The sequence below is a fragment of the Sturnus vulgaris genome, chromosome 11 (genome assembly GCF_052056855.1).
Source record: "Sturnus vulgaris isolate bStuVul1 chromosome 11, bStuVul1.hap1, whole genome shotgun sequence".
Lineage (NCBI taxonomy): Eukaryota > Metazoa > Chordata > Aves > Passeriformes > Sturnidae > Sturnus > Sturnus vulgaris.
This window is the reverse complement of record NC_142253.1, coordinates 3,382,944-3,410,890: the sequence shown is the minus strand read 5'-3', so window position 1 is coordinate 3,410,890 and position 27,947 is coordinate 3,382,944. Positions and strand designations below refer to the sequence as shown.

Genomic DNA, 27,947 nt, shown 5'->3' with positions numbered 1-27,947 from the left:
GTCCTTGCACAAACAGGGACTTGGGGTGGGCAGGGGGAGCGCGGCCTCAGCCTGAAAGCGGGGAGGAAAAACAAGAGCTCTCTGAGGGGCCGGAGCGTGAAGGGGGTAAAGCTCCGCGTTCCCTGCCCGAGGATCTGCATGGCGGGGCCGGCATGAGGAGGACAATAACCCGCGGAGGGAAAAGAAGACCAGAGCCGCCCTCGGACCGTCCGTGCCGGCCGCTCGGGAGGACGCTGCGGCCGAGCCTTTCCCGCCGCTTTTCCCGCCCCTCCCTCACGGCCGCCCGGCCCCGCCCCCTCACGCGGGACCCCCGATTAGCCCCGCCCCTGCCGCGGGACCGCCCATTGGCCCCGCCCTGTGGCTCCGCCCCCGGCGGGCGGGGCCGCGGGGCCGCGCACGGGCACGGCGCGGGCGCCATGTTGGAGCGTCGCTGAGCGCGGGGTCTTGCTGTGAGCGCGGCCCGGTCTGCGCGGGACTGGGGCGGGGGAGCCGCGCGGAGCCGCGGGGGAATCGCCCGGGCGGATCATGGACATCGAGAGGCTGCAGGAGGCGCTGAAAGGTGGCGGCGGGGCTGGTGGCGGGGGGTGGGGGAGCGATGTCGCCGCGCTGAGGGCAAGACTGAGGTCCCTCAGACCCTGTGAGGGGAGCGCCCCTCGCTGAGGGCGATGGGTCCCCGCGCTGTGGGGAGGGGGTGCTCGCTGGGGGGGTCCCGCAGAGTGGGGAGAGCCCGGGGGTCGTTGTGGGGAAGTTGAGGGCAGATCCCCCGATCTCCCTACCCAACGACCCTCGGGGCTGCGTGAGGGGGGATCGGTGACTCTCGGGGCTCCCCGGCTGCCGCCCTGGGACTCCCCGGTCTGGCTTCCCCTTCTCCCTCCTTCCTCCCCGCTTTCCGTGCATCCCGGCCCCTTCCCCCGCATCCCGGCCCAGTCCGGACCTGTCCCCTTCTCCCTCCCCAGCCCTCTCTGTTCTGGGCTCAGCTTGAGGAAATCGGCCTCTTTCTGTGCCGTAGCTGCTCAGAAGAAGTTGCAAATCAACTTTTGCTACTCTGGTGCGTGCGGTTTCTCCGCAGGAAAAATAATAAGTGTTTCCCAGGGCTGGGAAGCTGGTGGAGTTCATGGGAACAGCCGGAGCATTGTGAGAGCACGACAGTGTTTGTGTGGGAGCTGTACTGATAGTTGAAGCAAATCGTTAATTATTGTGAATTTTTGTTCTGTCCCGTCTTCTTTTACCATTTTTTTGTGTTGTTCTCACGCCAACAGATTTTGAGAAGAGAGGAAAGAAGGAAGTGTGTCCAATACTGGATCAGTTTCTTTGTCATGTTGCTAAGACTGGAGAGACGATGTAAGTGTGACTGTTTTGGTGGTCCTCAGTTGTGACTTAAAACAATTCTTGCATTTTACGTCGATGAGATTCTGCCAGGATTTTTTTTTTTTTTTTGCTTGTAGGTTGCTTCAGTGAGCTAAATAAGCTTTCCTTAGTTTCCATTTAATTTTGTGTGGATTAATTTAGTTTGCTGGTAGTTTGATCTAACGAGGGGAGACTTCTCCTATAGGCTTTGCTCTGGGGTGTCTGTCAGGTCTTACTGATGATCCTGCTCAGCACAATAAAAAACCTGTTGCTTTTCCAGGATTTTTAAAAGAGATTCAGGTTTTGTAAGTGGCAAGTTCAGCTGCTGTTGCAATGTCTGCTATACACTGTTGTATAACTGTGTTTGCAGTATCTAATTGTGTTATTTACATAAAGATATGAGTGGCTCAGATTATTTCTTTCTGTAACCATCCTGTGGTTGTGCCTGGGCGCTGCTGGTGAAGAGGGGACAATCCGGAGGTGCTTTTACAGACGAGGTGTGTGGGAGCTGCTGTGAGTTGCCGTGGTTTTCCAGGAGGGTTTCCCTTCTGCTGCCCTTTCAGTGCCGGTTCCCGGAGGGTTTCCCGGGAGGTGCGAGGTGGAGGGAGCCGCGCTCCTTCCAGGGATCGCTGCTGGTGACTTCCTCGGGGATCACTATTTGGCAGGAAGGGGAAAGGCTTCCCCGGCTGCGCTGCCGGAGCTGTGCTCACTTTCTGGCGCCCAGGCTGTCTCCTTGTTTTTGAGGCCTAGTGCCAGACTACGGCTCCAGCAGGGGAGATGTGCTTTTACGAGTGTTTTGTGACCAACCAGTGACCGCAGGGGCTTTGTCTGAATTTCTGAAGTCCCTCGAACTTGTAAGAGGTTTTGTAGGTTCTGATGGTTTTCTTTTTTTTTTTTATTTTTGGTAGCTTGCTAGTACTGCTTGGATTAATGGTTTAGAAAGAAAAACAAGTTCTGAAATGTACTTTGCTCTTTGAATAGAAGGCTCATGCTCAGTAGACATACACAGCTGTAATGCTTAATATTTTGGTGTAGTGCTTATTATACAGAAAAAACACACTGCAGTAAGCCCATACTGAAATATGTTTAAAATATTTTTCCCTTTCTGAGATATTTCTTCAGGTTCTTTTTACTGTTTCTGCCACTATCACATATATTCCAAATTTTTAAAAAGTGATTCTATAGGGGCAAGTTCTTGGAAAAATTATTTCCTCCCTGATTTTATTTGCTTTTAGGAAATCTAGATTTCTTTTTTAGTATTTTTATTTTATTTTTACAAGCTTAAACCTGAACTAGGATCTGTCATCTGATATACAGATCCTGCCTTCCATGTTTTCAGGGTTTTCTTTGTGGTTTTTTTTGAGGTCTGTAGCTCTTCTCAGCCTTCTTGAACCTTTCAGTTGCATTAAATTGTTTTTTAAAGGGTGTTGGATGTGAACATCAGAAGTGTTTAATATAATCTGCAGATAGGCATGGAAATAATGTTTTATAATATTAAATTTGCTTCAGATTATTTACCAAAGTCTGTATTTGTCCATCAAACATTCTTGTCTGTTCACTGATGTGTTATGTATCAAAAAATCAGGGAAAAAAAATAGTAAAAATTAAAATCTCCTGAGAATCACTCATATAAAGATTGATAATGTGCTTTTTAAGAACTTAATGTATTTTTAAGCTGGCACAGCTTGACTGTTGTATAAGTATTCTAGAATAGGCAAACCTACCAAATACATGCAAATTTAAAATGGACTAGATAGTCTATTTTCACTTATGTAAAAATAACTTTGTGTAATAGAATCTAAACCAGTAATAAATAGATACTTTGGAATGAGAAGATAAAATACTAGTTTGCAGTGACATTTGTTAGGATTTTTGTAAAGTTCAGAGTATAGATTAAAAAAAACAAGCAGTGAGGATGGTTTAGTCAGGGGTAATTACACCCATGGCTTGCAGACTTGATTATTGAAAAACAATGGATCTTACTCAGTCACAGCCTGTTCCTAATGTAACAAACAAAAAGTACTGAGGCAAGTACTCAGGACAAGTGAAATGTGAAAATCAGGACAAGTGAAATGTGAAATATTTTTGCTTTCAGTTTTTATACTAGGAGAGTTATATGGTCTTCATGGAGGTTCTGTCAGCTTTTTAACTTCATCATGAATACTGACTTTAGAGGATAAACTGCAGTCTGTATCCTGGGGTAAATGCTCTCATCCCCAATACATTTCCAGACACAGTCGCAGCAGATCTTGGTGACTCAGTAAAATTAGTTTGAAAAGGTAGTAATGAAGTAAATTAAAGTGACTTTTTAGGTTCTCCTCAAAGCTTGGTCATGGCAGAAGTAGCTCTCCCAAGAGATGGAAAGCACAGGCTCAGGTAAGGTCACTGAGTACCTCCCTGCCCCCACTTGTTCCAAAGTGCTTATTCATCTGAGGGAGCTGGGAACAGGTAGGTGCAGGTTTAGGTGAGGCTCTGATCTTCCTGGGATTTCTCTGGCAGCAGCCTTGGCCCGTGGGTCACTGTTCCACTTGGGCTGTTAAGCTGCTTCTGCAGCTCCATAGGAACCTGGGGCAGGAGCTTCTCACAGTCCTGACTCTTGTGGACAAGGTTCAGGTCATGGATCCACGTGTTTAGTCCCTGGTAGCTGATACTTCCAACTGCAGTGCAACTGGAGAGGTGGTGAAGGGGAGGAGCAAAGGGTGAGAGGTGGTAAAGCCACCACTGCAGCTGTGATAAGGCTCTTAGTATCTTTATTGTAATTAGAGGTCTTTTTCACTTACAAGGAAGGTGTGGAACAAAAACATTGCTAATTTTGGTTCTGTTATCAGTGTGAGCTTAGTTGTGTTATCGGTGCTGTGCAGTAAAATCCTGATCATACAATGATGTGCATTCATTTCATCTTTTTGAAGCTGAAGTTTTCCTCTTGTGCAAAGTTAACCATTCACTTAATTGCTGGTGAGATTATGGCCTACGTTTACAAAAGCCAGTCTAAACTTCCTATATTAGAGGTGACAGAAGCAAAAGTCTGCTTGGCTCCTTTGAAATATTTTTATTTCTTAACAGTTGCCATGGTAAGACTTAGCCTTAGGTGAAATATAATATAAAGTTTGTTGTTCAACCTTTTTTAAAGTTGTCTTGAATATTAGGAATTTGCTTTTCTTTTCAGAGGAGTAACATACTTCTCAATTAACCTAACTTTTTACTGAGACACTAACATGGAATTTCCTTGGTGAGACCAAGTACAGTCAGGGAAGTTTGTTATAACCTCCTTGTTTCCAGTTTGTAACAGATCAGTGTGACTTGCAACACTGAGGAAAGTGAAGAGAGAGGAAATTTGTTAGTCTCAGTACTGAATTGTATCTGAAAGACCTCTAGAAAGAGGATGAGGTTTTGTGCCCTTTTTTTCATAAGAAATCCACTTATCTATTTTTTCTGAAGTAGAAAGAGCTTTAAGGGATGGGATAGAAATCAGAGCACTGCAGTACTAGAAGTGAAATGTAACAGGGAATTTTTTCTGTTGTTTCTGAAGAATTCTTAATAGATATGATGATCACTTACCAATTGTGATCTTGTGTTCTGTATTTAAAATGTTTTCTCTTACCTCTTAGGAAATTCTCTTGGGTTTAGGGTCACTCTGCCCCTGCAATAGCAAAAATGTTTTAAAACCATTTATTTAGGTACTTCACCAAGAAAATCTAATGTGTTGGACTGGAAAGGAAAACTAGGTTTTTCTAAAGTGGAAAATAAAACTTAGAAAACTAAAGCAATCAAAAATTTTATGTTGTTTTTTATGCATTTCCCCCACTCCTGCCCTGGGGCAGGGAACATATAAAGTGCAATTTTAATGGCTTACTGTAGTGGCAAGTATGATGCAGGAGCTGACTGACAGTGAAGGAATCCAGAAAGTAGTGAAGTACCAAAATCTGGAGCAATACAGTTGATAGGCAGAAGTGATTAATTGTAAAATCCTTCTAGGCCTATGTAGAGAACACTGCCCAGGATGTGATGCAGTTACACCAGTGCTTCCCCTTCGTGCAGCATAAACAGCCATTAAAATACATTCTGGTTTTATTTCTTCCTGTAGTGAAATTCTTTGGGAAGCTCTAAAATGTTAATTTGAGCTTCATCTGAGCCTGAAAACAGAAGTTGTTTCTTTGCCTGTTTCCTTGAGGACCAACATAAGTGGTTTTTTTGCAGAGTTTTCTCGAGTCAAGTTTAATTCATGTGATTGTAGGGTGAATCTGGACATCTGTACTATCATCATAGAATAGTTGGAAGTGACTTCTGGAGGTGATTCACACAGACCCTGTGCTCAAGGGGAGCTACTTCCAAAGTTAAATAAAATTGATTAGGGCTTTGTGCAGCATTTCTGAAAATCTCCAGTCATGGCAATTCCATAGCCTCAGTTTGGCTCCCTGTTCCACAGCTTAACCATGTGCCCTGAGAAGAGCGTTTCCCTTGGAGCATCCTGGGCCCAGTGCCTCTCGCTGGTGACAGTCAGCAGCTGGGTTCCACCAGCAGAGCCTGTGTTCCAGAGGCAGCCGTGCTGCCTTAGCTTCCTGCAGCAGCCTTGTCCAAACCGCGGGCTGCCAGTGCCCAGCCTCCCCCTGCCAGCGCAGGGGTGCCCTGCTGTGGGCTCCGAGCACCCGCCTTTGTGGCTGGGCGTGGCTGGACTTTGCATCCCCGCACCGGGAGCACTGCAGCCCAGCCTGCTGCTGCACTGGGGCTGCAGCTCTGCCAGGGCAGACTGGGCTGCTGTGCCTTGCTCAGGGTGAGATACAGCGTTCTCTGCTCTTCCCTCCTCACAGTCAGTCAGGTGGATCAGGGATGGTTTGCCTTTGGTAAATTACATAACTGTAAATGTAAGTTACATAACTGCAGTTCCACCAAAGATAATAGCAAAAATACTTTTGACCTTTTGATGCTGTTTCATTACCTTATGTAGCTGTGAACTTTTTTCTTGTTACCCTTTTAAGTTTTTTTTTAAATCAGTTTAACTTTTCTATTGGTTTATTACAGCAGTGAAATAGTTTGTCAGCTGCAGGAGAGCTAAGTGAAGATACAGTAGCCATGAACTCCTACAAGAATAAGTTTGCATCTCAGTTTAAGTCTTTTAACTATGTACTCTGAACACTTGTATAATATCCTTTCTCTTGTTACAAATGTATAGGGTTTTTTAGCCATATGTCCTTTGCTGTTCACATGCTTAAATTTAAATATTTTTTTTTCCCTAAAGTATGCTCTCTGCTTTTATTCAACAAGCAGTTAGTTTTCTTGCTTAACATGTGTGTGCTAGCATTTTTTTTTTTTTTTGGAGACTGCTTACTTTCTGGAAATCTTAGTTCCTATTTGGGGAATGTAATTCCTTATGATTTTTTTAAAAACATGAAATAAATTCTCAAGTTTCTGCTGTAATAAGCAGGATCATATTTTTCTGAAAGAAGTTTCTGTGTGCCTTTGATAGTGCAAGAGTCTTCCATTTCCATGTTCTCAGTAAAGCGAGATGTGAGTAAACTTCCTTTCATTGTTGTCCACTGTTATTCCTCACTAGCTCCGTTCCATTCAGCATCTGGATTTACGTCCCACTAATTCCCATCCAGTGACACTGTTTTCTGTTTCATAATCCACTGATGTCTCAAAAGGACAGGGATCTTTGGTCAAAAAGCCTGCTGATGTACCTCTGTCAACACTAATTTAGCTTCCTTGCTCTTTTACCTCTATTATAAATAAACAAAAATTCCAGTATGTGTAAATTGTGTAGCTGTAGTACTTCAGAGCAGTCAGTGGTGATATCGATGAAATTACTTGCTGCTTTGGGAAACACAATGTTGTAGTGTTTTATTTTAAGTGCTGCCACTTCATATCTATTGGGAGTGGGGTTTACAGTGTAAAGGTCAGACTTTAACTGCCATTATAAAATGTGTGTGATGAACTGAGTGTAATAAACATTAGTCTCTCTGTGGAATACACGTGTAAGGAAAGGCAAAAGGCAAACTCTGATTGCAGCACTGAGGTTTTTGGGGTGATTAGACTGTTTTAATCACAAATGTAACTCTTTGCACTTTCAGATTTGCAGTATTAGTGTGGCTTCCTTCCCTGTTGCTATACACAGTTTGTTCTTGTAAGCACATTTCCTGATAATCTTTTTGGCAACTAGTCCATGTCACTTTGCACAGAAAGCCTCCCCACCGTGTATTCTCTGGTAGTTAATGCAGTTGCACGTGTTTCTGATGGTCACTTGTATTCTGTGATCATCCTTCTCCTCAAGCTCTGTTCTCTGCCTTGCTTGATAGGATTTGTTGTCATCCTCAGGGTTTCTCTTGGTTTGTACCTTCAGCTCTCAGTGATGTTGCTGTAGTGGTTGCCTCAATGTGACCTCTGATATTTTCCAGTGGGCCTCAAATCTCTGTTCTGTGGGGACTGTGCTTGGTAGTATTTTATCTGAAGAACTTTCTCAGGCATTTGGTTATTGTTAACTCCATGTTACACTTCTCAGTAGCAGGGATGTTTTTGCATTTTGACTTTGTGATTGGTGAGCCTTGATCTCTCTTCCTGTCTGAAGCTTTTGGAAAGGTTTGTGCCCGATGGCACATGTGGGGAAGGAACAAGGCAATAGTGCACACAGAAGGAGGGATGCAAAGCAGCCTGGTTGGCTTGGGGAAGGTGGATTATCAATCTGTGGATAAACCAGACTGATGCTGCTTTTCCACAAAGCTGATACATGTCTGGCAGGTCTCAGCTTTAGAAATAAACTACTTGAAGACGACAAGATTTCCATGATGGCAATACCTGGTGATGCTAGGCTTGGAAGTGGCAGGGGAGTGTGATGATGCACAAACACCTAATGCCTGTGGATTAGGTCAGTGAGGTAGGGTACACCTTGTCATCACAAGCTCAGCATGTGTCAGCTGAACCGCCTTGTGGAGAAGCCAATTGGATGGCTTTTTTTCCTGCTTTTGGAAGGAATCAGTAGCAAGTGCAATTTCCTTGATCCCAGTAGTACTGCTGGGAGACCTGAGGGAGGCCTCTGGGATTTTGGGACACTGCGTAAGGTGGCAAGCACAGGGAGTCGCTGCAATAGAGACCCAGGAGTAGCTGCACAGGGTGCATTTCCCTAATCTGGTTTCCCAGCTCTATTGCTTGATACAGTAAACACCTGATCATATTATCTCAGTGTGGCCTGCAGCTTCTCTGAGGTGATAACAGTGACAGTTACACTTACCAGAGGAGCTGCAGCTTTTCTTGTGTGGATTTGGTTATTCTGGGCAAACTGGTGATGCCTGAGGCAACATTGGTGTCCTGTATTGCTTTCTACTCTGCTATAAGGAAGTTAATTTTTGAATGAACAATGTTGTAGTCTTGTACTTTTTTGTTCTGTGTCATTTTTTTACTTTAAAATAAAAGCAAACGAAGGGTACTTGAGTTTGGTTTTAGATAACTATATTCACAAATGTACTTCCTAGAAAATTTTGGACTCAAATTTTTTTTCTGTTCTGTGGGACAGCTGTATTCTGTTAGTCAGCTGAATATTTATCAGCAGAGATCAGAATTAGTCCCTTGATGATTACAGATAGTGCTTTAATGTCTTCTTCAGCTGCCTGTTTCCATAACTAAGTCTTAATCTTTGTTGTTCCTGGCAAGAGCTGTAGTAATTTGCAAGCAGCAGAGGTGAACACTCACACTACTGAAGTAGATGTAGTTCTAATGTCTGACAGTTTCCCTGGTTCTGGAATGAGCTCATTGTGCTCCCAAGGAGAGTAAAGACTGGATTTAGGCTGACAACAATCAGCGAGTGAAAATGGAAAAACACCTCCTGTGCTTGTGGGAAATACCAGTTTTTCCTCCTTTGAACTCTTCGATATATTTTTAATTAAAGTGAAAGGTAACATGAGGTAAAATCCTACTGAAGATAAAATGTGAGAGTGTTTAATTTCACATGAGTTATCAGGTGAAAGGGAACAGGACACTCCCCCAGAGGATGAGTGCTTTGCCAGTGTTTTCCTAACAGGAGCACACTCTGCAGCAAGGCACAGTGTTCCAGGAAATTCACCCTACCTGGAGCACCTCAACTTTGAAAATTTATTGCTCATTTAGAAACACTCATAAAGGATCTAGCACTTACTTAAGGCTTTGATTTTATTTTAGATTGAGGTGTTTGTCTGCTTGCCAGAAGCATGTGAGAAGCCAGTCTCCATTGGTGTACAGGGGATTTTACTGTGTAAATCTGTTGTCATTGTTTGGAATTTCCCGTGTTTATCTGCACTGTGTGAATGGTGAAAATAGCAGCAGTGTGCAAAATCATGACACTAAAATGTATCAAAATACTGTTAAAATAAAGCACGGAAAATAGGAAAATAAGTTTAAAATACAAAGACTCTTTGACACAAGAGTGGAATTAGGTGACATAAGTTCTTTTGCCTCATAAATGGCTGCTGCTGCTTAAAGAAGTGGCTCAGCTCCCTGCTAGTCACGTCACACATCTTACTCTGCCTTATCTGCAGCATTAATTTTGTGGTTAGATCAGTGATCTGCCTCACCTCCCTGTGTGTGGGATCAGAGGAATGTGTGGGAGCAGCAGAGCAGGCTTGCCCCTTTTGGTGTAGACCAAGGACAAGGTTAAGTGCATGATGGGCCAGCACCCTCCTGCTCTGCACTGGGGTGGGATCCCTGTGGGAGCCTCAGCATGGCTCATCTCCCTGTTAGTGGGAGTTGAGTGCTGCAGCTTTTTCTCCCAGAAATTTTCAGAGGTATTTTCTGAAAAAATTGATAGCACACCTGTTTAAGAAGCAATCTGTTTATATCATAAATAATTAAGTAGTAATTCCTGTACAAAAGCTAACAAGTCAAATGGCAACAGGTTTGGGTTTTTTCATTTCCTGATCTGAAAATTCTGAGAATTGTGTTTTACAGGCAGTTCTTAAAGTTTTTAGCTTGTGTGTAAAGTTTTTACCTTGTTTTAGCCACTGAATAGATCTCAAGTTTGGATGCTGGATAAGGTAAGGATTGATACAAAACCGTGGCAGAAAAGGTGGAGGGAGCAGGAGCAGAACAGAGCTACCCAGGGGAAGAGCTGAGCATGGCCTTGGTCTCTCCTGCCACAGGCCTGCAGTCCCTGTGCAGCTGCAGCTGCCTTGGCTGCTGGAGAGGATCCCTGGGTGCTGCTGAGCAGGGGGACAGGACAGGGGGACAGGACAGGCAGTTCCAGGCAGGCTCCCAGCGCTGCCTCCCCACCAGGCTGGGGCTCCTCGTGCCTGGCATGAGTTCTGTGCTCCCTGGTGGCACATGCCTTGGATTTGAGCAGGCATATTCCAGCTAGTCCTCAATATTCCTGTTGGATACATCTTGCATGGAGGCTATGGAAGAGCATGCTGCCTTGCCAGGGTTTTGCATTGGGTGTGTGATTGCTGAGTGCATTTCATTTTCTCTGCCTTTTCACTTTACAAATAGTTCTGGAAATCCCATTGATAGACCAGAATAGAAAAGGAATTAACTTGTTTTGGATGAACCTTCAATTTTGCCTTCAACGGCCTGGAGAAATTACTGTGTCTTGGGAGTATATCTTCATCTCCTAGGAGCTCTAGAACAGGGCACAAAAGAACAAAACAGTTACTAAACCTGTCAAGTTACTACAAAACACCTGTTTCCTACTAGCAGGTCTCTGTGGGAGTGTCATGTAAGTCAGCAAAAACTGGGGGAGCCAAGGTGGTACCAGTGACTCACATGTCTTGTTCCATGTTGTGTGACTCCCTCAGACATTGTGCTCTGGTTCTTTCCGTGTGTGTTCTGATGACATTGCCCTTAAAATCAGTTTAGCTGGATATAAAGTGTTGCATCTTAAATATACTAATTTGGTGGGGGTTTTTTGTTGTTGTTGTTTTTGGTTTTAGTTTTTGTTTGGCATTTTTGTTTAATTTCTGCTTGTCAGAGAGCCAATAGTAGGAGAACTGTGGAGAAGGAAATATTTCCTTTTACTATGTTCTGATATTTATTTTATGGCCTGTTCAATGAACAGAATCAATAGTAGATCTACTTTGGTTTCATTTTATGTTCTGTGTGGTATTCAGCATCTCTCCAAAACAGATGGCATCCTCTTAAAATTTAAATCAAGTAATTTTGTAATGAACTTAAACACTGTGAAATCTGAAGACAGACATCCCACCAGGACTCCTGGGACTCTTCATGTTTTAAGTACATAGCTGGGTCTCTGGAAGCTTAACATCTCTTCAATATAATGTTTTTCTTAATTAAACCTGTAATCTATAAGGCAATTCCAGAAAGATTTATGGAATAATTGCAGTACTTTCATTTCAGGAGTTAGCCTTGTTTCAGGCACTCTGAATTCTTCCCCCACTTCTTCAGTCAATTTTAGGTTTTGTCTTGCTTTGCTTCAATGGGAGCTCACTGAAGTTTGAACCTTAAAAGCTGTAGAGTTTGTCTAAAGTGTATGAGCCATATGCACTGCCTTAGGGTTATGTCTGATGTTTATGACAGTTTTTAAAAAGGGAGATGAGTAAGTCAGTGTAGTTGTCTTCTGCACTCCTGGAGATTTGGCAGCCCAGCCTCCACTTCATGTCCAAGTCGTGTTGGTGAAGGGATGCACTGTTACAGCAAAGCCTTGCAGTGCTAAATGTGTGAGAGGAAACCATGTAATTTGTTCAACATGGATAATTTTCCCTTAAAAATAGGAGGGATTTTCATCTTGGTCAGGTCTTGCCCAAACAACTTCCTTAAATATTTCTGGCTTTTTGCTCTTCTCATTGATACCCTTATATCCCAAAGTGACTATACCAAATGGCAAAAGAATCAAGTATAAAAACTTGTGCAGTGGACAGAAGAAAATATCAGTTAATTCTCTGACACATAATAGTGCAGATATTGAACTGGTCCTCCTCTTCCCCAATAACCATTGTGGAAAGAGAGAAAGCTGCTTTCACAGTTTGTCCAGGACAAGCCTTTTGCATAAGCAGGAGATAAGACAATGGGGGGATGTCTTTTATGCTCTGGGAATGATATGATTAGATTATTTCCATGTAAAATGCAATTTTGTTTGGATATGCATGTTTGGAAGGATGAATCCTATGCAAATGATGTTAGTAGAGTTCCTTGCAAGCAACTTTGTGCTACTAATTCTTTGAAATCAAAGCACTGCATCAGATTGCTTGCCCTGCTTTCAGTCTGAGGTGGCCTGTTCCCTGGTGAAGATGCTGTTCATCAAGTAGAATTGGTGCATTTCTAAACTTGGTTGATGTTGCTTGGCAAATTCTGTTGATCTGTAGTAATGAATTAGTTCCAAGAGCAAATCATGTAATTCAAGTACAGGTGTGAAATAGATTGATTGCTTTTATTAGAGAACAGAGCTATTTAGGATTGTTTTCTTCCATGGCTCTGCCCTGACAATGTTAGAGTCTAAATTAATGTTGTGTCTAAATTAATCTCTCTTTTTTTTATTGTTGTTTATTATTCTTTCCTGTGTGGTGGGGATATTTTTGCTGCTTCATCAGCTCTCAGTGACTCAGTTGCACTGTTCTGACTGTGGAGTTAACCATCCTTCCTTTGTGGCTTTCATCTTAGAGTTTAAGTTTCTTGTCTTCACCTACTAATTTTGGTCCCATTCTGGGGTTTTGTGTAGTTCTTTGTGGGACTTTTTGAAAAAAAACCAAAACTTTATTAGTGATTTTTTTTGCATAGTCTATCATTTAATTAAATCTCTACTTGCTCATTTCATGTCTCTTGTCTTCCCTCACCCTTTCTTAGCCTTTTGTCATGTTGTCTCTAATTATATGTTAATCTTCTCAAAAGTTGCTGATGTTCCTTGTAGGGTTGGCTGTTTGGTCAGGTGCTGTCTGCTTTCCTGATTGACTTTGGAAACACAACTGAGTGTCTTCGAACACTGAAATCTCTTCCATCCATTTTTCTCTTATGTTTCTGATGTTTAAATAAAATTTCAAGGTCAGGAACTGCACTAGGTACAACATCAGGGTGTTAAACATCTTCTCATACCTTAGAAGCACATTATTAGCATGTATAAAATGTTGAAGTAAGGTAGAAAGACTGAATTGTTGGATTCTGTGTGAGCTTTCATGCTCTCATTTGTTTCTTGACTTTTAAATGTGCTTTTTAAAAAACAATTAAATTTTTGAGTTAAACTGCCAGCATTTGTCCTGGGAAAATTTGAACTGGGTGGTGTCTATATGGGTACAAGCTGTACTTCTCAAGTGCTGTGATTGATTGATTCTCTTCAGCCATTCCTTTGACTTTTTTTCTTGTTCAGTGCTTTTTACTTGAAATCAGTTTCTTCCTCTTCAATTTTGTATGCCAGAGCAAATCATTTAGGTTGATAAAAGGCAAGGATGGTGCAGGAGCTGGTGGGAGGGAAGCAGAGGACTTTTAGGATAAGCTGGCATTTCTTCCTCAGTTATTTGGATCATGAGTGGAACTCCAGGCTCATTAGCCCAGGGGAGCTCTTTGGACCAGGTACATTTACACAGGGTGACCCAGATACTGTACTGAAAGGTGCCTTGATGTACAGAAAATGTATATAACTACAAAGCCATCATTCTCTGGAATGAAAATACACTGAACCAAAACATTTTGAGATCAGCTAATTTTTAAGTATTATTTTTGAAAGTGTTGCTTCAGATCATGTAGTGTTCTCAGTAACTTTTTTCTGTGAGTGGCTCTAAAAGCTCTCAAAGTTGCTGATACAAATTCCCAAGCTAGTGTAGTGGACAGGAAGAGCATAGTTTGGAAGAAAAGGCTGATTATGTGCAAGGCGGAGTGGGAAGAATAAGTATTTATAAACAAGCCTGCTCTGGAAAAAGTATGAACAGTATTTTCTCCATGGAATTTCTTCAATTTGTTATTCTTACAGAACTTAAGATGTTTATCAGTTATTTTCCAGTGTATAAAACTTAATGAGCTTGTACATAAAGCAGAGAGTAGAAGAATTTTCTTCTGCTTCTATTTGGCTCTTGATATAACTATAGAAGGTATTGACCAAACTTTTCTCTTGGTTTCGGGTTCTCACATTGTGTAACAAAGCAGAGAAAAGAGAGGTCTTTCTCAGGAAGCTTGTGATACATGTGGAATATTTTTCTTTTCCTAAAAAAATGATATTTGGCACTTGTTTGTCTCTTCTGTTTTCTGTCTTTCTGAGCAGCTAGTCTTTCAGTGAATGGGGATAACTTAAAATTTCTAGAGGTGTAGATAAAGATTGCTTTGATAGCTAGTAGGATATGCAACTTTTAATCTTAATTTTGTATTGCCAAGCAGTTGTACCCATTATTATGAAGGAACTGGTTTTCTCTATGGATGAGACACCCGAGTTTGTAAAGTTCAGCTGATGCCAACTTGTACATGTCATTTTCATAGACTGGTAAAACAGGAAAGGTGACTTGGCTCTTGTGGCACTCACTTTTGATCACTTCAAGTGAAATGGGAACTGAGTAAATCCCTGCAGAAATATTTTTGGGTTTTTTGGTCAGAAATGAGTTCATTATTTTAACAAACTGATGTCAGGAGATGCTCAGGACAGTTGTGTTTATTGTTTGAATTGCAGTTCTGCCTGAGATTGCACCGAGTGTAACAGTGGCCTTTGAGCAGTTCAGCTTTGCTGCTGCTGCAGCCCCAGCAGCAGGGAATCCAACAGTGCTGGAAAAAGCTGTGAATGTGTGAGCAGCAAGGCTGTGCTGAGCCCCTCCTGCTGTGGGTACACAGCTTCTAGCGACAGCTTGTTGGGGTGATTTAAACTGGTGCTGCTCTGTCTGGGTTAGCTGTGGTCACCCTTGTGATTGCAGCATGAGTTTATCCTTAAGCTCTGCTGCCTCTGTGAGTCACCTGCCCTGTGTTACCTGGTCAGCAGTCATTTAGCAAGTGGTTTGGAATGCAGGTTGAGAGATGTTTTCTATGTCAGTAGTTCAGTGTGTTGCAGATGTAAGTTCTTAGCCTTTTCATAATGGGAGAAACACTAATTAGAATTTGTAGTTTAAAATCCAAGTGATAGTTTTCTCAACTTCTCGATATGGGCAAAGTGTTACAATCTTTATTTTCTGTAGTTTCAGCATTATAAAGGAGCTGGTGGGTGCTGCTTTCAGGCAGTAGAGTGCCATTTTAAACCTCATGTTGATTTATTTCAAACACTGATGTGTTAATAGTCTGTGAAAAGATAAGTGTTACCATTCAGCAAGAAATAAGTAACAATGAAAACAAAGAACAACTCAAGTTTTAAAGTGCAGAAATATATCCAAATGGGGTTGTCAAAGAATGTTTAGTGGAATTTCCTTTCATGAGGCAAGTAAAGCACTTGGGATGCTCTGTGGGGAGTAATCCTACACTGTCATGGGGTTATTTACTGTGGTTGTGGTGTGTTTATGTATTAAATCTGTGATTTGTTACTAACACTTCGGTTTCATGGTGGTAACACTGCAGAATTGTACAGCTTTTTAATTTAATATTGGTAGTAGTAATGCCTGATATTGTACATTGGAACATTATAGTGTTCTGCTTGGGGTGTAGAGTGCTAATTGGAGACAATCAATCCAATGAGACTCAGTGCTGCTCTTTAATCCATGCCACTCCCTTTTGGGACCTTGATGTTTATTTATTAATTTTTATTATTATTCTCCACTAAGTCCTGTGACCCCTCCTATTGTGAGGTGCCTAAAGGTCTCTTGGAAAGGAAGAGAGAGCTTTGCTTTCCTCTTTGGGATCCCCCTATTCTTGCAAATTTATTTATCATTCCTAGTACAAGACAGGGGCTTTGTGTTTGGATCTCTATAGATTAACCTGAGCTGTAGTTCCCCCGTTTTCATCTCGTAATTGTTTCTCTGAGACAAAGGAGAAAATTAGGGCAAAGATGACGTGGCCCTGCTTTTCTGGTGCAGGCAGGCTGATAGAGCTTCCTTGGCCTGTGGTTTGGGATTTGGTGGTGCAGGAGAAACAAAAACATCATCACCCGTGGTTCACAGCACAAGCAGTTGGGTCAGCCCCACAGAAGGGCTGCCTCTGCATGGGGCCACAAGTAGTCAGGGCTGCCAAAGGCAGCTTGCAGAGATAGAGCCTTTGGCTAAATAATTTTCTAAATAGTTTAATATTGCTTTGAGCAGGAGCTGAAGGGCTGTCCAGGGCCTCACATTTTACACTTGTTTGGTTTGAGGCTGCTCATAACAGATCATACGTGTTACAGATAAATGTCAAAGATCATTTTCTCTCTTTCTTTATTGTTGGTTTGTTATTTTCTGTTTCTTCTTTTTTCTCTGTCCCGGAGCTGTGCAAGCTCCTGCATCAACAGGAATAGAAAGAAACAAATCGATCCTGAACTAAATCAGCTGCTTTCACGTGGTTCCCCGTGCTGCCCTGACATGCACGATGCCAAGGAGGCCCCTCAATGTCTCCTCTGGGGCCAAGGCTGTGGAAGGGCTGGCTCAGCACTTGTCTGTTGTACCCAGTCAGAGGGGCCTGTTTGCTTGAAAATTTCAAAATTTAGAATTTTTATAAACGATGAAAGTTGAAGCTGTAAGGCAGGAGGTAATTTGGAAGCATCTTAATAGCTTTCAGTTGTGGGAATGTTTAGTGGGAGTCAAAGTTGTTTTGCTCAGTTTTACATCAACAAGTGCCAACTGTGATACAGAAAATACTTTCCTTTTTGAGAAAAAGAGGTACAATGAAATGTTTTTAAAATGTGTGGAGTTACAAAAGGCCTTTGGTAAGGTTTCCTGAGGGAAGCAGATAATGTTGTGTGTAGTTGCTCTATGGATTCCAAACTTGAAACACTTTGTGTTTTGGTATGGTGGGGTGTTTTGTTTTTTTTTTTGAGGGGGGGTGTTTTTTGGTTTATTGGTTTTTGGGGTTTTTTTGTGGTTTTGGGGTTTTTTTTGGGTTTTTTTGCTGGTTGGTTTTGTTTGTTTGTTTTTTCCCCTTCCACCTCTTAGGAGCTCAGTGAAAGCTGTAGCAGCACTGTGGGCTCCCTTTACATTTTATAGGCACGTGTATATTTCATGTTTAGGTTTGCATTGTCAGTGGATGTTGGTTCTTTAAGGAAATGGTTTCCCGTGCTGTTAGAGGCAGTTGATTTGTGTTACATTGTTCCAGTGTAATTGTTGAAATAGTTACCATGCTTTAAATTCAGGAAGGAAAGCAGCACTGCATCACTTGCCTCGTTTATCTTAGGGCTGGCATTCCAGGGTGAAGGTTGTTATGCAAACATAAACTTCCACTGTTGTTCTTTGGGTTTAGGACTAACTTGTCCGTGTCTCAATGCTTGTGTTTTGTGCAGGGTTCAATGGTCTCAGTTTAAAGGCTATTTTATTTTCAAACTGGAGAAAGTCATGGATGATTTCAGAACCTCAGCTCCTGAACCAAGAGGGCCTCCCAATCCAAATGTGGAATATATTCCCTTTGAAGAGATGAAAGAGAGAATCCTGAAAATTGTCACTGGATTTAATGGGTATGTATCCTTTGTTTTCTAAAATCAGGATAACAAACATATTTCCCCAGTTTTTAACATTATAGTTTGTACTATCTCTGTGACTGTTCATTTTCCTTCCTCAAATAGATGAGCAAAGTAAATATGCACCTTGGAAATATATTACTGTAGTGTCTGAACTTTATTATTGTGTCAGTGAATGGAAAGTGTGACATGCTGTGATGTCATTCACTTTGGTTTTTCAATATGTAATTAGTTTTTAAACAGTGCAGTTCAAAGAAGTATGATATTCCTGTGTGCATTTAGGAGGTTAAATAGGCAGTATAGACAGATTTCTTTTAGTGCATTTCGAAATAGCAAATGGGAAGAGGTCTTCTGGTGTTCAGTTCCTGATTGTTTTGTGGCAGTTCACTGATTTTTGAAGAAATCATGCTGTGAGAAACAGGGTGTGACCAGGAGGTGAAAATGTACCTGGGTTGGAATTACTAAATTATGCCAGATTCAAATTTATAGCTGAAATGATACTGATGAAGGACATGGGGTTTGATCTGTTGCTGACAGTGTCCTAGACTGAAATGTACCTGTGTCCTTTGCTGATTTCCTAATTTTGGAAGTTTTTGTTTCCTTTCAAATAAAGCTCCTGATGTTTTTGTCTTATTTGGTGTGTCCTTTTTACTAGCTTATGTAGTACTTTATTGTTTCTGAACTGGATTGCATACTTGCCATAAGCTGAGTCATCCTGGCTGTGGTGCTCAGTGCTTGTTAAGAGACTTGCAGCATTTTTCTCAGCTTGTTGATAAATGGACATGTTCTAAATCTTGCCTTCCTGACGCTCTGAGATTTCAGTTTCAGAGGTGCTGCTGGCATGTCCTTAGTATTGTGTTTGATGCTGTATTTATAATTTATACTGTCATTGTTCCATGCTACTTCATTTATTTGCAGTTTAGGAGTCTTAAGTCACATCTCCTCTTCCCCCCACAATTGCTGTCATGTAGGAGACTTTCAAGAATGTGAAATTCAGCTTGTTCTCAGCTCCCCAATATTTATACCGGGCTGTTTCACTGCAGGAATTTAAAAACAAACCTATCCTTTATGCTCAAGTCTGCCTCTCTCCCGCCTCCCCCAGCTTTTTGTTAATGCTTCGTTGCCCACAGAATGGGTAATGTTCTCCCAGGGACAGCTAATGAATGGGCTGCTGTTATCTGCTGTTGTTCCCAAGTGCACTGAGCAAACCTCTGGATGATGAGTCTGGAGCTCAGGCTGTGCCTGTGCTATTTTCATCCTTTGCTGTGACATTTCAGGGTGCTCAGCTTCCTCATACTTTGCAGTGAAACTCCCAGGCTTTGAGGAAGCAAACTGCATCCATTAGTTACCTTAAAGGAAATAATGCCTGGGGATGTTTCAGGATCTGGCATGCAGAGTGGTTAATTTAGTAAATCATATAACTTGCACAGGGAAGATGTGATTGTAAAAGCTGAATCGTGTGGAGATGTGTCCGAAAAGTAACAGCAGCAGCAGGTTTTGGGTTGTGTGATTTGTATATTCAGGCTTCTTTAGAGCTGTGAGTGTCATTTCAGGGTACCACGGCAGGCAAGGAACCTACTTGACGTGACTTTGTTATTGGGATGTTTTTATTAAGAGAGGGGGATGAGTTCATTCAAAGTAGCAACTTTGTAGAATCTTTTGAGTCCAAAAAGTATCATATTAAGAATGATCCATGTTTTGGGGTCTTTCTAGCTGAAGTGCCTTTTAAAGAAAGCACAAACTGGCTCTTTTAACCTGTCTGTATGTTACTTGACATGGTGTCTGCACAGGTTTGCAGAGCCAGATTCTTTTTACAATTCTCTTACAATTGCTTTAGAGTAGGAACTTCTGCCATTTTTTTCCTTTGTTATTGAAACAAGGAAGTTCCAAAGTAAGTTATTCGGGATCTCTCATGATAGAGAAGTTTTCACAGCATGAATAAAATGGATCATAATTCAAATTCCATTTACAGAGGTTTTTTGCTACAGTTTAATATAGCTGTTTTAAGTAATTTTCCCAGATCCCTCTTCAATCCTGTCCAAATGAATTTTTGGTTTGTAATTAATTCTAGACTGTAGTGCAGGAAGTGCAGTTTTGAGTGTGTTGGTATAGAATTTTAAGTGGTTACCTTAAGTGGGCAGATCAGGACTATTCATGCAGCTCATGTGCTGAACTAATTAAATTTCTGAGCATTTACTATCAGTTCTTGTACTGCTCACGAGCTTTACATTGGTGTTCCTGTATAGATTTACACCAATTGAAATTGCTTCTCTTTTAAAATCACGTTGTTAAACTATTCTGAGGAGAAGTTAACTTTGGGTTTTGCCAGCTAAAAGCATTTGTAAATGTTGAAGGAATTCCGTGCAGAGGGATGATTGTATGACACCGGGTGCCATCTGCTGCTCAATGCACGAAGTTCACTTTGCTGTGAAGAATTTGGAGGGAAATTTACTTTTGACTTTTTCTTTTTAACTTTTTGTAGCTGAGAGTAAAAGAGGAACACAGTTTTCCCTTCTGGAGTTAGTTGCAGGCTGCAAATTTCTTGAGTTTTCTGTCTTACTTGGGGAATTAGCACTGTGTTAATGTTCCTAAACACTTCATGTCACAGCATTCCAGGGAACCAGTTAAGTGCAGCTAAACCCAAATTAGCCAGGTACTGATTCCCCAGGATGTCTTACAGGTTTGGCTGATGGAGAATAATTTAAAAATCTGTATGTTTTTGTTTCTGTTGAATAAATGGATTTTTGAATGGACTGTCTATTCTATTAAAAAATAGCAAAATCTCTTCAGTTATGAATTTCCAACTCAAAACCAAATCGGCCATCACAAGAAATAGTAAAATCAACTTAATATTTTATCCATATGGAAAGATTAACAGATCAAGTAAATTCTTTGTGACTTAAAAGTTGGGAATTTTGTTAAAAGAAGGCACTGTGCAGAAGCTGAATATTGTGAGTATGGACTTGATCTTAAAGGTCTCTTCTAAGCTTGATGATTTTATGAAGAATTTGGGTGTCAAATACTGCTGGTTGACCAATGAAGAGCAAGGGGAGAGAAATGAATAATGCCAGAACTATTCTCAAGCTTAAGAGCCTTCATGTAACAAACTGAATTAGCAGGAACACTTGTCCCTGTGGTTTTTCTGGTTTGTTGAGGATTAGGACTTCCTCAGTAACATCATGTACAGGCAGTTCTGAAAAACATAATTAAATTGTTGATACTTAGTCACTCTCTGAGTACTACTGGCTTTGAGTTAAAGTGGAGTGTCATGTGGGATGATGAATTGGAGCTGTGCTGGCCTCTCTGCACTGAGCTGGTGGAGATCTGGGCATCTCTAATGTGGCTTTTTAGCTAATGAGCAAAGCCTCAGATCCATGCTGTGTTAGCTCATGACACAGGCTGGAGATACTGACTTCCTCAGAAAATAATAAACATGGAATTTGGACAAAAATTTACACTATAGGGATATGCACGTGCATGTCAGTCTGGATTGATGCTGCTCTGGATTTGGTGTCAGTTGTATTCCCAACCACTAAATGGTTCATAAATACTGTGTTGTATCAAATATTCTTCTTAGATAACTTTTTAAATGTTATGGCTTCAACTTCCAATAGTTAACTGTAAAAATGCATGGTACTTCATAATTATACTGAAATATTTTTGACAGAAATTTGTTAAAATGTGACACTAAACCTGCAGTGGAAGTGTGTGACACCTCAGGTAACTGGGAATTAATTGCCTGTAAAGTGTTGCTTGTCTGAAAGATCAGTTTCTCATTTCAGCCGGGATGAAACTGAGTGCAGAACTGTAAAAAACAAAAATGTGGTTCCTATGTGGCTTATACATCGATTATTATTAATTTATTTATCTTTCCTGATCTGTTCTTTGATAGATGAATACATTGTCCAGTTGTAGCAAAATAGATTATTTGTAACAGCTGAAGTATAATGGTTCTACTAATTCCAACATTTACTGCTTTTTCTGTAACTGTATTTTGTAAAACCTGAAATAAACTACAAGTTGAGACTTTTTTAGCTCTAGTGTCTATGACTCAAATTTGTTTTGAATTACTTGCAACTTCTGTATATTGGAATAGTACAGTCAGAAAGTTTACTGTTTATGATCTGATTTCCTTTTCATTGTTTAAATGAATCCTTTGAGTTGTGGGATGATGCATTAGGACTCTACTTGGGTTTTGTGGTGGTGAGCACAGGAAATAGCTTTGTATGAGACAGGGGAAAATAAAGCCTTGAGGTGCCACCCAACATTGCTCATGGTTACAAATTTCAGTACTGTTTTTGTTCCACCTTCTCAGTAAGGGAGAGAAAGCAATAATGTTGTTGTTTCCTAACTGTTGTACTTACTAAAATAAAATTAAATTGTTAATAATCTATTTCATTGCAGCATCCCCTTCACTATCCAGCGACTCTGTGAGTTGCTGACAGATCCTAGGAGGAATTACACAGGAACAGACAAATTTCTAAGAGGTGTGGAAAAGGTATGTATTTCTCTGAGAGAGAACACAGCCCCACAGTCACAGCCACCACTTAATAAATTCCCACTTGCTCCCAATGGTCTGCTGTTTTCCTTGGGGCTCAGAGCCAGAGTAGAGCTGATGGCTGCTCTTAAGTGTCTGAGTTTGTTTCATACCTTTCAGCAGCAAAAAGCAGTTTTAGAATAACTGCAGACATAAAAATTAATCTCAGGGCTGCAGCTGCTGTGTTTCCCAATCACTGTGCAGTACTTCACCTGTAGTTTGTGGAGGGTGTATTGGCCATTTTTGTATGGAGTCCTCGTTAGAAATGATCAGATGAAATACCCTGAATCTTTTGATCAGGAATTTCCTCCCACATTTGGTTTCAGAGGAGATTCAGATGTGAAGAAGAAGAGAGACCCCTCCCCTCCAGTGTCTTTTGTTTCAGTATTTAAATCCTGTGGAGTAGAAATTGTGCCTTCAGAAGAGCACACAGGTGTCTTAACTGGCATTTTATAGTTTGTATCAGAACGTGGGATCCTTCAGAAGCCAGGAAGAGACTTTGAAAATGTGATTCCACAATAGCATGCTTCAGCATTTCCGAATTTCTTTGTTCTACAGAGATCTCTCAGTTAGACATTACAGACACTCAGGCCTGAGGCTTGATGTGCTGGTCTCATTAAGACAGTAACAAACTTAATAAAATCCTGAATTTTAGTGTAATTATGGCCTGACCTTGTAAGAGGGAGCAGAGATCCTTTAACAGATAGGACCAAATTCCTGTAACTCTTTAATGTTCTGGGATGTTGTCAAGAGCTGAATCTTCTGTTTCTGAACTCTTGATGTGTTTGTTGTTTGTATATTGCAGAATGTCATGGTTGTCAGCTGTGTATATCCATCTTCAGAGTAAGTATAATCCTCTTTTCCATGGAACTTCAAGCTTATGTTAGTAACAGGGAGGATGCATGTCTTTATCTAATGTATCTCTCTTGCTGTCAGTAGTTGTATCTAAAAGCCAGACATGCAGAATTCAGATTTTGTTATCAATAGTTCAATCAGCAGCAGGGATGGTGTCTGCAAGTGAAATAATTTGAGAGTAAATAAAAAGCCCTTGGGGACTGACAGTGGGGGCTTTGTAAATTTGAGATTGGGAAATTCTGTGCAAACAAGCTTAAAGTGATTTAAGGTTCCTTTATTCATAACATTTTGTTGTTGTTGTTTTGTTTGTTAGGAAAAATAATTCCAGTAGTTTAAATCGGATGAATGGTGTTATGTTCCCCGGAAATTCACCAGGGTACACTGACAGGTGAGTTTAGCTCCAGGGGTCAACTTTTACTGCATAAAAGCAGTGGAGTTCTGGGAGTAAGTACCCTTAAAAATGAGATGTGACATGGAGCACTGGGGAGTGGGGATAAAGGAGGCATGAACATGTATGCATGTATGTCATGCATTTTGATCTCTCTAACCTCATTGTTTAGAATTTTTTTATTATTCAAATTTTTGTATCAAATTTGCGTGTTGTAGGCAAGGAATGTTTTATCCAATATAAAACAGCAAAGCCCCTCATCTATTTGTTTTGTTGATCTTTTAAAGGAAGGATATAACTACTTTCTGCCAAATAGGAACAAATTACTTAGCTGAAAGGTTTGATTAACTTCTCGTAATTATTTTTAAAGATCGAATGTAAATGGCCCTGGGACCCCCAGACCCGTGAGTCGGACGAAGGTTTCGTTGTCAACTCCCATGACAACCAACGGTTTGCCAGACAGCACAGAGCATAAAGAGCCCAGCTTGCAGCAAACAGAGGAGAAAAAACACAGGTTTGTCAGCAGGAGTGTATTTTGAGCTTTTATTACTCTTAGTTATTTTTATTTATGTTTTATAAATAGTTTAAAAAAGACTGACCCTCTAAGGGATGCGTAATGAAGTCTTAAATGAGGAGTGATGACTTTGAGGCTTTGTTATGTAATAAGTGAAGCAAATTCTATTGTTGTCATTTAATGTGTTTAAATCAAAGTAGTCACTACTTTTTTCTTCAAGTGTGACAGGATACAGAATGTTTGTCTTCATTAAAAGCTGTATCTGGTTTTGTTGCTTGTAGTGAATCACCAGCGTCTGAATCAGAAGGTGCTCAGAGCAGCCCAGTGAAAAATAAGCACTCTGAGGATGATCCTGCAGAAGCAGAAGGACATGAGGTAAAAAGACTTAAATTTGACAAGGAAGGGGAAGCCAGAGATGCACCAAACCAAACTGCCTCCAGTGAAGTCTCTTCAGGCATGGGGGAAGAGACAGAAGCATCCTCTACATCTCAGGATAAAGAAAAAGATGCTACCTGTGCCAGACAGCACTGTACAGAGGAAGAGGAGGAAGGTATTTCAGATTTCACTGTCATCTTTTACTTCCAAGGAGTTAGGATTTTCTTTGCTGGAGACCAGTGCTGCTGGGATTGCTGAAGGTCTCCAGTTGTACTTAAAGAAGAGCTGCTTGCTCATGCTTCAATTTTGCATAATTTAGCAGTTCTGTTATTTCTTTTTCCTTGGTCCAACACTCAGTATGAAACTTATACAAGGGTACTTAGAATCTTCCGAGGCCATGAGTGAGATCAGGGTCCACCAAGAATTCAAGAATCCTGGTTTGAGGGTATCATCAGGTGTTCTCATCTTTTCTCCAGAACAGAAATGGGCCATAGCCCTGTGTGACTGTCTTTATTAATTATGGAATTTATTTAAATACAGATAGAAATTTATGTTCTTTTGCTGAGGGGACTGAGCAACAATATCTCCACATCCTATTAGAATAGTAAAAATTATCTCACTGTAGGTCAGGCTCTGTACCTAAGTTAAAAAAAAAAATTAATAACTGAAGTTAAGAGACAGATCTATTTTTTATATATTCTTCAAAGTTTCCTTTGAATTACTTTTTGTGACTCATGTATTTGTACAGTGTTTGTGTAGATCATGATGGCTGTACACCTGAAACAGCTGTGGTTCCATAATTTCCAAAAAACTGCTTCTGAAGGAAGCAAATAGAGGATTTGGGGAAGCCAGAAAAAGTTACTACTTAAACTTTGTCTTTATCCAGTGAAGCTTAATTAATTGAAGTTGCCTGTTAAACTAAATAACTTTTTTTTTAAATTGTATGTTGGGACAGTTTGGATATCCTGACAAAGGTGGCTCTAATTCTTTACATCTTCTAATAAAATCAGGGTTTGTCTGTTTTTTCCTGTCCTTGGCTGTGCTGTGAAAGTTTTGCTCAGCACAGCTCAGAGTGGAAAGCAGCAGCATTAAGGTATGTTGGAAAAATCCCTTGGTAATACTGTACTTTCCTTGTTCCTAGAGTCCTTCATGTCTCCCAGAAATGTTGGTCAGGACAGAAAAGATCAAGAAAAAGACAGTGACTCCTCGAGTGTGGCTGAAGAGAGCTCTGAGGAGAACAATCAGATGGAGGAGTCAGACCAGCCGAGGGCAGAGAAGGATTTGCACTCTGCTGACAGCGACATCAGTGCATCTGCCACTAGTGGAGCTGACTGCAGTGACACAGAAGAGCTGGGGTCCTATGCTAGTGAAACTCCAGAAAACTCCTCAGAGACCCCGATGGAAAACAGTGATGAAGCCACAGAAGCTGCAGATGAACCTATGGAGCAAGACTAATTTAAACAAACTTAGAGGCAGTATTTTCCATAAGGCTCCGGTTTTACACTGTATAAATAATTTTATGTAATAAAGTGGACCTTTAGTTTTACAAAAAGAAGCAGGTTGTAAAATAAACTTCTCCTTGGATTGAACCTTGAAAGAGTTGTACATGATAAGAACTGTGAATACCAGCTCCTTCAGGTCCTGCTTACCGCTGAACTTTCGTTTGGTCAAATCAGTGGTTTGTGTATAGTTTTTTTTATTTAGAATAAAAGTTTTTAAACTGGAAGGTAATTATAATTTTGACAACTTTTTTGGAGATCACCACACCTAGTTGTATGTAAGCAAGAAAGCTTTTTGTCTTGTCTTTTTCTGACAGCTCTAGCAGTTACTTCATATTTTGGTTACAGTTTCAACATTTGACATGTGAAATTCGGGGTTTCAGGCTGGTTTCCGGATTTTTATTTAAATACACACCAAGAAACCTGTTGTGTGTTTCAAATGTGTTCCATTTCACACACACGTTTCACACACCCATCTCCACACAGCATGCACACCTCCGTGTACCCTCACTGTTCTAAGGGGGAAAGGGTATATTTTTCTGTTTCTATAAAAGATAAATACAGCAAATACTTTTTCTATAGGAAAAGACTGAGTTCACCTCTCAAGGCACTTTGCTTTGCCTCTGGAAAAACAAACCACATGAAATCTGGCCCGTATGAAACCCTGGAAGTACTAACAGTGTTGAAAACACCAGAGTAAACACATTCCAAGAGAACTGTTCCAATGACAACATTTTTGTATACTTCTGAGGTGCCTGAGTGAAAGGAGTTCATTTATTTATGAGAAAATGTGCTTTATGTTGAGAACGTTGTAATCAAAACATTAGCTTAAACTTTTGTAGAAGAAATGTTTGAAAATAAAATACCTTGGAAGAAACGAGCAGGTATTTGCCTTTTTGAGTGCTTCTTGGAGCTTGTGAATATTGTAGAGAAGTGTCAGAGTTCCTCCAAGGTTCGCAGGTGCCATCGGGCTGATCACACCACGGGATGGGAAGGACAGACATGTGACCCTGGTCATGTTCCTGAGCTGCAAGGGTTAGGGGTGCAGAGGAATCACCACAATTTGTATAACATTTTGGAAGTGAACTAAATATTTTTGAACATGCTACTTTGACAGCCAGTGTTACATTTTTTTCAAACCAGCTCAAAGCACAAACTACTGCTTTAAACTCAATATTTTCCAGTTCCCATATTTAAAGACATGCAAGCTGCAACCTCCCAGTCACAATTACTGGCTGCCAAATTTATACCTGTTTCTTCAACTGTACCTTTTTGATATTTAGAATTTTTAAATTTCTGTAAAGTAGATTTTTTGTAGATTGTAATGAGTGCTCACTGCCATTGTGAAACGGTATATAATTGTATAATTTCTGTGTGTAAACTGAATGCTTGGGCTTTCAATACAGTATTCATATAAAGCAATAAATATTAATGTTATGAAATATCTGAGTACATTTTTATCACACTTGTCCCTCTTTGGTTTTAAGTTCATGTACCTGAAGTACAAAAATGACCTCTAAAATGCATGCTGATAGTTTCTTGTACTACATGGTCTGCTTTGTATTGTTTGGGGGAAATTTAGGTTTTGATTAATACCAGAATTAATTTGGCTCAGTTGGACTATTTATAAAGTTATTTCTTGCTGATGTTACCTATCAAGTTGTGAGCAGACAGGATTCAGGGAGACGCTTGCAAAAAAAAAAACAACACCAAAAAAATCTTGATCGAGATCCCCTGCAGAAGGAAAATTGTACTTTGACTCATTTTCATTGTGCTGAAGGGTTGGATGTGTGTTATCAAATTAAAGGACTGAACCAATATGTTGAAATTAGGAAAGTTTAAGAATATAGTGACATCTTACACTTTTTTTTTTTTAATATTTTGCCAATGAGAAAATTTTAAAATTTCTAAGTTTAGAGATTTCTGAAATTTTCTTTAGATTGTTTATTTGTGACGATATTGTCAATAAACTTGTTCTTTAAGCA

General features: G+C 40.7%; 1 protein-coding gene across 1 annotated transcript; it reads left to right on the top strand.

The window, feature by feature from the left end:
* The first annotated feature begins 450 nt into the window (after positions 1–450).
* Positions 451–27,947, top strand: PPP4R2 (protein phosphatase 4 regulatory subunit 2). Its single transcript, XM_014873646.2, has 9 exons — positions 451–559; positions 1,260–1,341; positions 17,621–17,791; positions 22,199–22,292; positions 23,137–23,174; positions 23,500–23,574; positions 23,945–24,088; positions 24,370–24,638; positions 25,605–27,947. Exons 1-9 carry the CDS (start codon positions 526–528, stop codon positions 25,916–25,918), a joined length of 1,221 nt encoding a protein of 406 aa, XP_014729132.2. The 5' UTR covers positions 451–525; the 3' UTR covers positions 25,919–27,947.